At 35.8% G+C, this 16,217-nt stretch overlaps 1 protein-coding gene across 1 annotated transcript in view; it reads left to right on the forward strand.

The window, feature by feature from the left end:
• The window catches only part of PKHD1 (PKHD1 ciliary IPT domain containing fibrocystin/polyductin), a 453,696-nt gene that overhangs the window by 286,774 nt on the left and 150,705 nt on the right, over nucleotides 1-16,217 (forward strand). Inside the window, exon 54 of the mRNA XM_036916397.2 lies at nucleotides 1,686-1,773. Within this exon, the coding sequence (XP_036772292.2) occupies nucleotides 1,686-1,773 (88 nt within the window). The remainder of the gene's footprint in view (nucleotides 1-1,685; nucleotides 1,774-16,217) is intronic.

The raw sequence follows: 16,217 nt of genomic DNA on the forward strand, positions 1-16,217 counted from the left end.
CAATCTCTTTTTGCCTGTGGAGTCCACTCTGCTCCGTGGAGTGCCACACTGACTTAAACTTTGTCTTAGAAAATACAAGGATGCTTGTCCTGATTCCTGACTCTGGCCATATGGATAAACTGGTGTCCTTGAAATTTTATCTGGTATTAAACTGAATAAGAAATGAAATATCTGTTCTACTGCATCCTTAAAATTTTGTATCATAAGTATAAGTGACAGGTTTTAATCTCTTTAAGTATCATAATTTCCTTGAAACTACTAAGAAATGGTCTCATTTTACAGTAAACTTTGGTGATTGGGAATGATCAAGAAATCTGCTTTTCTGGTCAACTAAATTTTCTGGATAAGTCAAATTTAAGGAAATAAACTGGTTTTTGTTAAATCTTTTTTGTTGTAACTTCCTCTAAATTACTACATGTTTTTCTCCTGGCTAGCTTACTTAGCCAATAGTGAAAAAGATGGAATTTTTTAAGGATGATGTTGATGGTATCTTATGAAACTTTTATATATATATGTATGACTATTATTGTGAAAGATGGATTCTAGGACATGTCCTGAAAGTGAGAGTGTTTTTCTACGTTTCCATCAATCCTTATTTTACTTCTATTATCTTTTGACTTTTTTTCTAAATTAAAGTATGGGATAAATTAAGGATGTTAACATAAGCAGTTGGCTAGATTCTAATGAGCTGAGATTTTTTGGTTCACATTGAATGAAAATCCAAAGCATACTATTTATGCCTTACTGGTGTTTGCTTCTTTTATTCATATGTTTTCTGAGAAAGATTGTGAAATCTTTAGATTTCAAGATTAGTAATATGCAAGAAAATGGGTTGCAACAGGCTGGGGTTATGCAGATAATCTATTTGGGTATAGGAAGAAAATGTCAGAACTTCTATTCAAACATATATGAATTTATTAATGTATGCATATGTTTATTTATCTAAAAGGAAATAAATATACATGCATTGGGAAGGCATGATCATAATTTTGTTAATGCTTGGGTTAATACTCAAGACATTTTTAGACTACTAGGATATGAGGAATTGTGCTTCATATGATTTTAAATGGCAATAAAACATGTAAAAGGAAAGACCTGAAGGAATAAAACTGGACTGCATCAAGCATGGCCCTGGTAAGACTTTAATTTATGAGCCTGAAATAAATTATATTTTGAAACAAAGGAGTTAGAGATCTATCCTTTGATATCTGTAATACAAAAAAAATATGAGGTCCAACCACTGAAAGCAAAGCTAAGAGCACCAAATCTCTTTCCTCAGGAAATAAAATTACCCTTGCCTTCTGGAACATCTAGGGTATAACATACAATATCAAAACCAGTCAACTTTCAGCAGAATTGCAAATGGTTTCGAGTCACTTCATGGTGGAAATTTTACTTGTTAACCATTAGGATGGTCTATTTTCTGGCTTTTGGATTAGTACATATAGTGTATGTAGCATTCATTTCTCTATAGGTTTTGAGAGAATAAGTTTCATAGCTATGTGAGATATATTTGGCCTGCTGAAAATAGAGTACTAAATATTCTTTTTCTGATGAGGTAGACATTTTCATACATGGTTTCTATATCACATACTGCACAGTAGCCTCTTTGATGAGTTTTACTTGTGTGGCCTGAATTCCTCTGCAGGATTTTCCTATCCAGCTGTTGCTTCTTCTGGTTTCAGGGGTTTATGGGAAAGTCCAGCTTCACAGTACTTCCCCTAAGAAATCCTGGACGCGTCTTGCAGCTGACATCGCCTCAGGCAATGAGAGGTAAGGAATGAGGGTATGTTAAGGATGTACTTTTTGGTTTAGTTTGCTTCTACTTGAGGTTTTAGATTAAGTATGAATTTCAATTTTAGATTAAGAATCATAATTCAAGGGTGAATAAATGGAAAAATAAGGAACTGGAAGTGAATTAAAAACAATAACAACACTGTGACATAATAGAAGAATGAAACAAGCCAAAGGCAGGAGAGGATATAGTTTACTTACAGAGTGAAGTTTAGATAATGTATGTTTACTATTGTTAATAAAACATCAAAAATATGAATTCCATGAGATAAGAGATGATGTATTGGTGAGACCATAATAGTCTGAACTGACATAATAGGTGGTTAAGAGATAGAAATCTATTAGGAGAAAGAGGAAGCACATGAAGAATCTTATGGAATTTCAAATGCAATAACAATTTAATGATTCACTGGAGACAGTAAAGAATGAAATCACCACTAACTCAAAGCAAATAGGCAAATGAAGACCAAACTGCTAGAATCTACCTTAATGCAGAACACAAGATCAGATTGGTGATGAAAATAATAGAGAAGGCATTAGAAATAAAGAACAGAAAATACAAAGTACATATAGGTAGTAGCTCTTTTTAATAAGGGCCCAGAGTAAGTACAGCAGAAAGAATAATGAAAACTTCAACTAAAATATACTTAGCAAATATGGGTATAGTGGCATTTAATTTTAATAGATCAATATCAAGGATAATGATTGGCCCAAATCCTTACAGTACAAGAAAAAACACAAGCTTATTGACCTTAGAATTCTCTATACCATTAAATGTAGGAGGTAGTGGTACAAAATCTATAAATGTTTAGGGAAAGAAAGATTATGACTAAGGAATTGGAAACTGTTGCTACAATGCTGTTTACATGTGAAAGCAAACAAAAGATATCTTCTGTTATGCAAGAACTGAAAAAAATGCAAAAAAATCTTCTAATAAAGAGATTAAACAATCTAAAACTCAAGAACAAGAATAAAACTCAGGAATGATATAAAGGTATATAAAATATGTATGTTAAAATTAAACATTGCAATAAGTTAAATAGAATATTGCAAATGGTTATTAAAATAATACCAATTCTAATCATTCTTCTGAAAGAAAGTACATACAGTTTGAAAAAGTAATGTATAAGTCATGGTTACATTTATATAAAGCATGTATAATCAGTAGGTTATGTGTGTGTGTATATATCTATATCATATATAGTATATATAAAAAGATATATTTTAAGGAATCAGCTTATATGTTTATGAGGACTCATTAAGTCAAAATCTGTAGGGCAGGCCACAAGGCTGCAAAGTTGTGAGCAGGATCTGAGTCTTGAAGAAGAGATTCTTTTTCTTCAGGGAGCTTCAGTTTTGCTTGTAAGACCTTCTAACTGACTGATGAGGCTTGCCCACAGTATGGAGGATAATGTCCTTTACCTACAGTCAACTGATTATAGATGTTAACCACGTTTACAAAATATCTTCACCAACATTAGTGTTTGGTGTTGAACTGGGTGTTACAGCCTAGCCAAGTTGACAGATAACTATCACAGGGACTGAGCATGACAGGGTTCCAAGGACCATATTCATTGGTAATACCAAGAATTTTAATTGTACCCTCCTAAAATATGTAAAAAAAAGAAATCTAAAAGAGCTCTTTTTAGAAACCCAAAAGAGGCGTTTTAGGTTTCTAAGAGGATAGTATAGGTGGGAGGTAGCAATTATAATCATGTTTCTATATCTAAAAAGAAAGCAATGTGGACAACAGGGGTAGTCCAAGTAGATCTAGGGATACTGCTAAGGAGGTGCAAGCAAGAGATAGCATAACTTGTATTTAGGAGCTAAAGTGACAATGGAGAGAAGTGGGCAGAGTTAGAGACAAGAGATAAAATTGGTAAGATGCATAGGGTGTGAGGTGTGAGGTGATGTCTTAGTTTCTGGTTTGTTTGGATGGTGGCACAATTCACTGGAAGAGGACTAATTGTGGGGGAATAGATTATGAGTTACGATTTGGTCATGTTGGGTTTTAAGTGCCTTTCTGATACCCAAAAGGATTTATGAGGTAAGCATTCCAAACAGGGATCAATAAGAAACTTTAATTATTGTAAGGTTAACAAGTTAGAATTTGGCAGGAGCCCTATGAATGGATTTTTCTTATAAGAATGTGTTAAAGACCTCATCCAGAGACTAAGTTACAGGATTTTTCAAAAGAAATTCAATTTTATTAATTAAAACTATTCATAGTAATTAACTTGCTACCATTTATTGAGTTTGTAACGTGTGGGCTTATTATATGTAAGGAATCTACCAAGCATTTTGCATACATTATCTCATTTAAATACCTTAGCACTATAATTTAGGTATTATTACCTGCATTTTACAGATATGAAAGTTGAAGCTACAGAAGTTAAATAAAATTTCCAAGTTTGTAAAACTAGAAAGTTCCTTAGGCTGAATTTTTACCGCAATTTATCTGACTCCATTGCTTGTGTTCAATCTATTACATATATTAGAAACAAAATTTCTTAGTATCAGTCCTGAGGAGGAATACTTTAATGAGTATATATGAATGTAGTTATCATAGTGTATTTACTTTGTGGAAAGTCTTTCTTTTTTAAAGATTTTTTAAATTGTAAAATAACAACTCACAAGAAGTTGCAAAAATAGTACAGAGTTCCAATGTACTGTTCCCTCAGCATTCTTGGAGGATATCTTAACCAAATCAAAGACAATGTCAAATCCAAACAGTTTGTTTTAGTACAGTACCAATGGTTTACAGACCTTATTCAAACCATTTCTTTAAACATTGATCTACAATTGTCATTAAGTTAAAAATCAGTTTAAGAAGTCTCTCTAGATTAAAAGATGGTGGCATGAGAGGTGAGACAGAAACCTCCTCCCAAAACCACATGTAATAAGAAAATGTAGCAAATACATAAAATCCTGAAACGGCAACAGGAAAGAAGGTTGCAACAGACTGCCTACACCTGAAGAAACCAGCAGACCTCAAGGAAAAGGGTGAAGTACCAAAGCCGTGATCCGGAAGGATCCAACACCTTCCCCCACCCCAACTCACCTGAGGGAGGAAGATAAATGGAGCAGGGAGGGGATGGAAGCCTAGGACTGCTGAACACCCAGCCCTGGAGATCTGCTTGAGAGCATGAAACTACATTACATGGTGTTCTGGAGATTAATGGGATTGGAAAGCTAAGACAGGCAGAATACTTGGAGAGACTGAGATTACAGCCACTTGTGGAAAAAAGGGATCTACATCTGGCCACTCTGGGACAAAAGAAAGGCAGGCAGTCTGAGAGACTTCTTAACAGCAAAAGAGCTGCTAAAGGGCAAGGATTTCACAGATCTTGCTGCTCAGGAGAAAGGACAGAGGACAATATTGTCCAGGGCACTCAGCCCAGCAGGTTGGGAACTTTCAGGAACTTCAGGCACTCCATCTCACTGGTTGGCTACATAGCTCCAAGCCCCCCCACCATGATATGCAGCCTGCTGTGCCTTCCTACCAGCCATCACCAGCTCACAAACCAGCTGCCCTAGCCATTGCACCAGGTGAGCCAGAGGGTGGCCCCAACTATGGAAGCTACAAGTACAAAGCATGAAGGCTTCTTCCTGCACACTTGGCCTACTGCTCCAGCAGTGGAGGCAGGCACTGCAGCTGGGAAGCAGGGAAGACCTCTTTCCTCCCTACAGCAACCAGCGACACTCGCCTGCAACCTCCGCCATTGTTCGAGGGGCTGAGAAGCTCCAAACAGGAGAGCTTCTGGGCACTAGAGGGTGCCACTTACAAATATGAAACATCAAAGGAACCTGGTTCAAACCGAAATCCCGCAAACACCAGTAAGAGGGCGAAGTAAAACTGAACTCAGCAGTCTTCCTGAAAGAGATTTCAATATAAAAGTCCTAAAACATGCTCATGGAGCTACATAAAATATTCAGGAACTCAGGGAGGAATTCAGGAATGGGATACAAACATTGATGAATATGGTATCTGAAATGAAACATACAACAGAGGGACTTAAAAGCAGATTAGATGAAGTAGAGGAGACAGCAAATGAAATAAAAATTAGAGAACAGGAATACAAAGAAGCTGAGGTACAGAGAGAAAACAGGATCTCTAGGAATGAAAGAATATTAAGAGAACTGTGTGACAAATCTAAATGGAAAAATATTCACATATAAGGGTACCAGAAGAAGAAGAAGAGATAAAAAGGGATAGGAAGTGTCTTTGAGGAGGTAATTGCTGAAAACATCACCAATCTGGGGAAGGAAATAATCTCTTATGCCATGGAGGTGCCCCAAAACAAGGGACCCAAGGAAGACAACACCAAGACATATAATAATTAAAATGGCAAAGATCAAGGATAAGGACAGACTTTTAAAGCCAGCTAGAGAGAGAAAAATGATCACATATGAAATAAAACCCATCAGGCTATCATCAGACTTCTCAACAGAAACCTTACAGGCCAGAAGGGAGTGGCATGATGTATTTAATGCCATGAAGCAGAAGGGCCTCAAACCAAGAATACCCTACCCAGCAGGATTATCATTTAAATTTGAAGGAGAGATTGAACAATTTCCAGATAAGCAAAAACTGAGATAATTTACATCCCACAAAGCATTTCTACAGTGTATTTTGGAGGGACTGTTCTAGAGGGGAGTCTTTCTAAGGCTAAATAGCTGTCACCAGAGGAAATAAAACCACAGTAAATAAAGTAGAACAATTAATTACTAAGCAGATGAAAAATCAAATCAACCAACCCCAAAGTCAGTCAAGGGACAGACAAGAAGTACAGAGTATGATAACTAATATATAAAAAATGGAGGAGGAAAAATAAAAGAACCTTTAGATTGTGTTTGTAATAACATACTAAGTGAGTTAAATTAGACTGTTAGATAGTAAGGAAGTAAACACAAAGAAATAAAATGCAGCCAGATTGGTAAGGAAGAAATTAAATTGTCACTGTTTGCAGATGATGTGATATTGTAGATAAAGAACCCTAAAAAATTCACCCCAGAACTATGAGAACTAATAACTGAACTCAGCAAAATAGCAGAATACAAAATTAATACACAGAAATATGTTTCATTTCTATATACTAATGATGAACTAGCAGAAAGAGAAATCAAGAAAATAATTACATTCACAATTGCATCAAAAACAATAAAATACCTACGAATAAAACTAATGAAGGAAATGAAAGACCTATACCCTGAAAACTATTAGACATTCACAAGAGAAATTAAAGAAGATAACAATACATGGAAATATATCTTGGGCTCATAGATAGGAAGAATTAATATTGTCAAAATGTCCATCCTGCACAAAGCAATCTTCAGATTCAATGCAATCCCTATCAACATACCAACAACATTCTTCAACAAACTATAGCAAATTGTTCTAAAATTAATATGGAACCACAAAAGACCACAAATAGCCAAAGCAATCATAAGAAGGAAAAATAAAGCTGGGGGATTATGCTCCCTAACTTCAAGCTCTACTGCAAAGCCACAGTAATCAAAACAATTTGGTACTGCCACAAGAACAGACCCATAGACCAATGGAATAGAATAGAGAGCTCTGATATAAATCCAAGCATATATGCTCAAGTAGTATATAATAAAGGTGTCTTGGATATACAATGGGGAAATGACAGCCTCTTCAACAACTGGTGTTGGCAAAACTGGACAGCTACATATGAGAGCATGAAACTGGATTGCTGTCTAACTCCATACACATAAGTGAACTCAAAATGGATCAAAGACCTGAATGTAAGTCATGAAGTCATAATACTCTTGGAAGAAAACATAGGCAAAAATCTCTTGAATATAAACATGAACAACTTTTTCCTGGACACATCTCCTCAGGCAAGGGACACAAAAGCAAAAATGAACAAATGCAACTACATCAAACTAAAAAGGTTCTCTACTTCAAAGGACACCACCTGTAGAAAAAAGGCTTCCGACAGTATGGGAGAATATATTCATGAATGACATATCTGACAAGGGGTTAACATCCAAAATGCATAAAAACTCACACTCCTTAACACCCAAAATGCAAATAACCTAATTAAAAAAATCAGAGAATATGAACAGACAGTTCTCCGAAGAGGAAATTCAGAGGGCCAACAGGCACATGAAAAGATGCTCCACACCACTAATTATCAGGGAAATGCAAATTAAAACCACAATAAGATATCACCTCACATCAGTTAGGATGGCCAACATCGAAAAGACAGGGAACAACAAATGCTGGCAAGGGTGTGGAGAAAGGGCAACTCTCCTTCGCTCCTGGTGGGAATGTAAATTAGTTCAACCATTGTGGAAAGCAATATGGAGGTTCCTCAAAAAACTAAAATTAGAAATGCCATTTGACTCAGGAATTCCACTCCTAGGAATTTACCCTAAGAATGAGGCAGTCCAGTTTGAAAAAGACATATGCACCCCTATGTTTATCACAGCATTATTTACAATAGCCAAGCAATGCAAGCAACCTAAGTTCCCATCAGTAGATGAATGGATAAAGAACAGGTGGTACATATACACAATGGAATACTATTCAACCCTAAGAAGAAAACAAATCCTACCACTTGCAACAACATGGATGGAGCTAGAGGGTATTATGCTCAGTGAAATAAGCCAGGCAGAGAAAGATAAGCACCAAATAATTTCCCTCATTTGTGGAGTGTAACAGTAATGCTTTATTGTTACTGAAGGAACAAAGCAGCAGACTCACAGACTCCAAGAAGGGACTAGTGGTTACCAAAGGTGAGGGATGGGTTTAGGGTGGGAGGGGAGGGATGGAAAAGGGGTTTGAGGGGTATTATGATTAGTACATATGGTGTGGGGGAGTCACGGGGTATATAGACAGTACAGCACAGAGAAGACAAGCAGTGACTTTGTAGCATCTTACTACACTGATGGACAGTGACTTCAATGGGTATGGGGAGGACTTGATAATAGGGGTAATCTAGTAACCACAATGTTTTACATGTGAAACCTTCATACGAGTGTATATCAATGATACTTTAATAATAGTGAAAAAGAAGTCTCTCTAATATATTGTTAGAGGAAAGATCTCACTTGGAACCCTTTATGAGTTCTCACCAATAGAATTAGAGATCTGAATTTATTTGTATATAATTGATTTATTTTTGAAGGACATGCCAGTGAAATCTTCAGTGGAAAAATTTCATTTAACTATATAAACTTGGATTCGTTACTTACACTACCAACCAGAGTAAGCTTAGCAAGATACAGAAATAAAAACTTTCTTTTGTTGTATGTTATTATATGTTTATCTCTAAAGTATTCTTTACTGTTGCTTGCCTGTGTTGATTTTGGGGGAGATTGATGAACAAAAACGTTAGATTTTTTTTTTGGATTTCAAGTCAGTCAAGAGAACTTATACTGAGATTCAGAGAAACTTGTTGTTTACCCATTACAAGTGTATGTTTTACAGTGAGCCTTTAAGGGTGACCATATGTTCTTTGAAATTAAATGTTTACTTTATCAGTCAATCCTATGATAAAGGTATTAGATTTGTCCTGATCTTTGGAAGATTTTAAAGAGGGCAGGGACAGGGTTCAATTTATGTTTTAATTTATGCTGTGTGGAGCACTGACTGTTAGAGGGACATAAATGGAAGCAGATAGACTGTTAAGACATTGCGATAGCATTGCAATCTCAAATGACACATGCTGATGGCTTAGATTAGGGTGGTAGAGATAGAGGGGGAAAGAAGTGGTATTAAATACTCGTGGAAGACGGAGGCAACTTGAATTGCTGATGGACTGGGTAAAAGGGAAAGAAGAGTCAGAGGTTCCTGTAAAGGACCTGAGCAACCTGGTGAGGAGTGATATACATCACTGATATACAACCTGGAGAAGAGTAGCTTTATGGGGAAACTTCCTCAAAGGTTCTTAATTTTTTTCTTATTCCTTATCTCATTTACTTTAAAAAAAAGTAGTGTTAAAGCATTCAACCATCTCATTGTCCTTTTCTGTGTTTTTTTTCTGTTTTTTTACGTGCTTATTAACTTATCCTGTAATTTACAAGGAAGTAACTCACACGGAAGAACAATTTATTTGTTGCAGCAACCTTTCCCAGGACCTAGGCCTTTAATTCTAATGTCATTGAATGTATCTATTCTGTTATCTCCGATATCAAATTAGTTTTCTGTTTGGAGTATTTCTCCTTTCTTCTACATTCTGCTACAGCACTTCCCACATGGCTCTATAACAACTTTTGTACTAGATCCGTAAATAACTGACAAATGAAATAAGGATCAGAAATACCCTTGCATCTCCTCTTTACCTCTACACTTACTACTTATCTTTAGAAATTTCATCACATGTCCCACAAGACTTAATCTCCCTTCTACCACCCACTGATTTTTCTACCATCTAAACCACTATAGCATATGACTTTCTGATTTATAATTTTAGTAAAAATTTGCTTCCTGGTGACTGCTGGTAAACGATTTAAGGTGTATATACCCTGTTCTTCCAAGTGGCTTGTCCAGGAAAGGGAAAATACTATTTTTTATGGATTCAGTATATTACTCAGCAACTAGTACACAGCAGAACATAGAGAAAACTTCTAATAATTGCTTGTTACACTGAATTGATGTGTCTTTTCTGGAAATTAGAACTTATTTAGCCTGTTGACTCTGTGAGATATTGTCTAGTAAATGAGAATCATAAATTTCAAAAACCGCTATAATTCATTTTGCTTATTACTCACACCTCATTATTATACTGTAACAGTTTAGTTCAAGTATTAGAATGGAGTTGATGGCCTCATTCAAAATTATTGGCAGAAGTTCAAAATCACATACGTAGCCTCCCAAAGAAGGTGATTCCTTGTAGCCCAATGAACTGGGGGATCCTAATCTCACATTGGCTATTGTTCCCATCCTAGGAAAAGGCAAATAAGTTAGGAACATAGACTGGAAAAAGTATTCTACAATGAGAAAGACTAAAATCAGTCTAATTGTTCAGTTAACTAAATGTGCAATTTGGGGTAATTTATCCTCTTTGAGCATCAGTTTTCTTTTCTATAATAGAATAATAATGTGTAGCTTGTGGAGTAGCTCTAAGGATTTAATGAATTAATGTATTTAATTAAAGTGCCCAGTTTTTGGCATGAAGTAAGTTTCAAGACCTGGGCATTATTGTGCTAAACAGGATTCATTTAGCTGAAAGTAAATGTAACCTTTTTTTTCTAATTAAGGTATCATTGATAAACACTCTTATGAATGTTTCACATGAAAAACATTGTGGTTACTACATTACCTCCTATTATCAAGTCACCCCAACACCCCATTGAAGTCACTGTTCATCAGTGTAGTAAGATGCCACATAGTCATTACTTGTCTTCTCTGTGCTACACTGTCTTCCCTGTCACCCCCCCACACACCATGTGTGCCAATCATAATACCCCTCAATCCCCTTCTCCCTCCCTCCCCACCTGCCCTCCCTAACCCTTCCCTTTAGTAACCAGTAGTCCCTTCTTGGAGTCTGTGAGTCTGCTGCTATTTTGTTCCTTCAGTTTTGCTTCATTATACTCCCCAAATAAAGGAAATAATTTGGTACTTGTCTTTCTCTGCCTGGTTTATTTCACTGAGCATAATACCCTCCAGCTCCATCCATGTTGTTACAAATGAGAGGATTTGTTTTCTTTTTATGGCTGAATAATATTCCATTGTGTATATGTACCACCTGTTCTTTATCCATTCATCTACTGATGGACACTTAGGTTGCTTTCAGATCTTGGATATTGTAAATAGTGCTGCAATAAACATAGGGGTGCATATGTCTTTTTGAATCTAGGATCTTGTTTTCCTTGGGTAAATTCCTAGGAATGGAATTTCTGGGTGAAATGGTATTTCCATTTTTAGTTTTTTGAGTAACCTCCATACTGCTTTCCACAATGGTTGAACTAGCTTACATTCCCACCAGCAGTGTAGGAGGGTTCCCCTTTCTCTGCATCCTAGCCAGCATTTGTTGTTCCTTGTCTTTTCGATGTTGGCCATCCTAACTGGTATGAGGTGATATTTCATTGTGGCTTTAATTTGCATTCCCCTGATAATTAGCAATGTGGAGGATCTTTTCAAGTGCCTCTTGGCCCTCTGAAGAAGTGTCTGTTCATATCCTCTGCCCATTTTTTAATCAGGTTATTTGCTTTTTGGGTATTGAGGTGTGTGAGTTCTCTATATATTTTGTATGTTAACCCCTTGTTGAATATGTCATTTATGAATATATTCTGCCATACTGTAGGTTGCCTTTTTGTTCTATGGATGGTGTCCTTTGAAGTACAGAATCTTTTTAGTTTGATGTAGTTCCATTTGTTCATTTTTGCTTTTGTTTCCCTTGCCTGAAGAGATATGTCCAGGAAAAAGTTGCTCATGTTTATATTCAAGAGATTTTTGCCTATGTTTTCTTCTAAGAGTTTTATGGTTTCATGACTTACATTCAGGTCTTTGATCCATTTTGAATTTCCTTTTGTGTATGGAGTAAACTAATAATCCAGTTTGTTTCTCTTACATGTAGCTGTCCAGTTTTGCCAACACCAGTTGTTGAAGAGGCTGTCATTTCCCCTTTGCATATCCATGCCTCTTCTATTGTATATTAATTGACAATATATACTTGGGTTTATATCTGGGCTGTCTATTCTGTTCCATTGATCTATGGGTCTGTTCTTGTGCCCGTACCAAATTGTTTTGATTACTGTGGCTTTGTAATAGAGCTTGAAGTTAGGGCATGTAATCCCCCAGCTTTATTTTTCCTTCTGAGGATTGCTTGGCTATTGGGGTCTTTTGTGGTTCCATATGAATTTTAGAGCTATTTATTCTAGTTTGTTGAAGAATTTTGTTGGTATTTTGGTAGGGATTGCATTGAATCTGTAGATTGCTTTGGGCAGGATGGCCATTTTGACAATATTAATTCTACCTAACCATGAGCAAGGGATGTAATTCTATTTATTGGTGTCTTCCCTAATTTCTCTCATGAGTGTCTTGTAGTTTTTGGGGTGTAGATCTTTCACTTCCTGGGTTAGGTTTATTCCTAGGTATTTTTTTCTTTTTGATTGTGAATGGAATTGTTTTTCTGAATTCTTTTTCTGCTAGTTCATTATTAGTACATAGGAATACAACAGATTTCTGCGTATTGATTTTGTATCCTGCAATTTTGCTGAATTCAGTTACTCTAGTAGTTTTGGAGTGGATTCTTTTAGGGTTTTTTAAATATATAATATCATGTCATCTGCAAACTGTGACAGTTTAACTTCTTCCTTGCTAATCTGGATGTGTTTAATTTCTTTGTGTTTTCTGATTGCTGTGGCTAGTATCACCAGAACTATGTTGAATAAAAATGGGGAGAGTGAGCATCCTTGTCTTATTCCTGATCTTAAAGGAAAAGCTTTCAGCTTTTTGCTGTTAAGCATGATATTTTGCTGTAGGTTTGTCATATATGGCCTTTATTATGTTGAGGTACTTACCCTCTATATCCATTTTGTTGAGATTTTATATCAAAAATGGATGTTGAGTTTTCCAGAATGCTTTTACAGCATCTATGGAGATGATCAGGTGGTTTTTGTCCTTCTTTTTGTTGATGTGGGGTATGTATTTAGAATATTGTACCATTCTTGTATCACTGGAATAAATCCTACTTGATCATGGTGTATGATATTTTTTACGTATGTTTGAATTTGGTTTGCTAATATTTTGTTGAGTATTTTTGCATCAGTGTTCATTAGGGATATTGGTCCATCATCTTTTTCTGTGGTGTCTTTGGTTTTGCTATTAGAGTGATGCTGGCCTCAGAGAATGAGTTTGGAAGTATTCCCTCCTCTTCTGCTTTTTTGGAAAACTTTAAGGAGGATGGGTATTAGGTCTTCACTAAATGTTTGATAAAATTCAGCAGTGAAGCCATCTGGTCCAGGAGTTTTGTTCTTAGGTAGTTTTTTTATTACCTATTCAATTTTGTTGCTGGTAAGTGGCTGGTCCAGATTTTCTGTTTCTTCCTGGGTCAGTTTTGGAAGATTGTGTTTTTCTAGAGAGTGTTCCATTTCTTCTAGGTTTTCAAAGTTGTTAGCATATAATTTTTCATAGTATTCTCTAATAATTTGTATTTGTGTTTTCTGTATGACTTTTCCTTTTCATTTCTGATTCTGTTTATGTGTGTAGACTCTCTTCTTTTCTCGATAAGTTTTCTAGGGGTTTATCTATTTTGTTAATTATCTTGAGAAACCAGCTCCTGCTTTCATTGATGCTGTTGTTTTATTGTACTCAATTTTATTAATTTCTTCTCTAATCTTTATTATGTCCCTCCTTCTACTGACTTTGGGCCTCATTTGTTCTTCTTTTTATAGTTTCATTTGTGAGTTTATACTGTTCATATGGGATTGTTCTTCTTTCCTGAGGTAGGCCTGTATTGCAATACACTTCCCTCTTAGCATGGCCTTTGCTGTGTCCCACAAATTTTGCAGTGTTGAATTATTGTTGTAATTTGTCTTCATATATTGCTTGAACTCTGTTTTTATTTGGTCAGTGGTCCACTGATTACTTAGGAGCCTGTTGTTAAGCTTCCATGTGTTTGTGGGACTTTTTGTTTTCTTTGCATAATTTATTTCTAGTTTCATACCTTTTTGATCTGAGAGGCTGGTTGGTACAATTTCAACCTTTCTAAATTTGTGGCCTAGTATATGATCTATTCTTGAAAATGTTCCATGTATACTTGAGAAGAATGTGTATCTTGCTGCTTTTGGGTGGAGTGTTCTGTAGATGTCTGTTAGGTCCATTTGTCCTAATGTGTTGTTTAGTGCCTCTGTCTCCTTACTTATTTTCTGTCTGGTTGATCTGTCCTTTGGAGTGAGTGGTGTGTTGAAGTCTCCTAAAAGCATTGCATTCTATTTCCCACTTTAATTTTGTTAGTATTTTTTGTACATATGTAGGTGCTCCTGTTTGGGTGCATAGATACTTATAATGTTTATATCCTCTTATTGGACTGACCCCTTAGTCCTTATGTAATTTCCTTCTTTGTCACTTATAACTTTACTTGTTTTGAGGTCTATTTTGTCTGATACAAGTACTGCAACTCCTGCTTTTTTCTCCCTATTAATTGGGTGAAATTTCTTTTTCAATCCTTTCACTTTTAGTCTGTGTATTTCTTTGAGTGTGAAGTGAGTCTCTCGTAGGCAGCATATAGATGAGTCTTGTTTTTTAATCCATTCAGTGACTATGTCTTTTGATTGGTGCATTCAGACCATTTACATTTAGGGTGATTATCAATAGGTATGTACTTATTGCCATTTTATGCTTTAGATTTGTGATTACCAAATGTTCAAGGGTAACTTCTTTACTATCTAACAGTCCAACTTAACTCACTTAGTATGTTATTACAAACACAATCTAAAGGTTCTTTTCTACCCCCTCCTTTTTCTTCCTCCTCCATTTTTTATATATTAGGTATCATATTCTGTACTCTTTGTCTATCCTTTGACTGACTTTGGGGGTAGTTGATTTGATTTTGCATTTGCTTAGTAATTAATTGGGCTACTTCCTTTACTGTGGTATTATTTTCTCTGATGATAGCTATTTAGCCTTAGCAACACTTCCATCTAGAGAAGTCCTTTCAAAATCCTCTCTAGAGATGATTTGTGGGAGGTAAATTGTCTCAGTTTTTGCTTATCTGGAAATTGTTTAATCCCTCCTTCAAATTTAAATGATAATCCTTCTGGGTAGAGTATTTTTGGTTTGAGGCCCTTCTGTTTCATTGCATTAAATATATCATGCCACTCTCTTTGGGCCTTTAAGATTTCTGTTGAAAAGTATGATGATAGCCTGATGGGTTTTATTTCATATGTGATCTTTTTTTCTCTCTCTAGCTGGTTTTAAAAGTCTGTCCTTATCCTTGATCTTTGCCATTTTAATTATTATATGTCTGGTGTTGTCTTCCTTGGGTCTCTTGTGTTGGGAGATCTGTGCACCTTCATGGACTGAGAGACTATCTCTTTCCTCAGATTGAGAATATTTACAGCAATTACCTCCTCAAAGACACTTTCTATGCCTTTTGTTCTCTCTTCTTCTGGTATCCCTATAATGTGAATATTTTCCATTTGGATTGGTCACATAGTTCTCTTAATATTCTAGAGATTCTTTTTTCTCTCTGTGCTTCAGCTTCTTTGTATTCCTGTTCTCTAATTTCTACTTCATTTGCTGTCTCCTCTACTTCATCTAATCTGCTTTTAAGTCCCTCCATTGTATGTTTCATTTCAGATACAGTATTTTTCAAACTTTCTCTTTCTTGAATTCCTTCCTGAGGTCTTAAATGTTTTCTGTAGCTCCATGAGCATGTTTATGTTTTTTATTTTGAAATCTTTTCCAGGAAGACTGCTGAGTTCAGTTTCACTTGACCCTCTTTCTG

The sequence above is a fragment of the Manis pentadactyla genome, chromosome 16 (genome assembly GCF_030020395.1).
Source record: "Manis pentadactyla isolate mManPen7 chromosome 16, mManPen7.hap1, whole genome shotgun sequence".
Lineage (NCBI taxonomy): Eukaryota > Metazoa > Chordata > Mammalia > Pholidota > Manidae > Manis > Manis pentadactyla.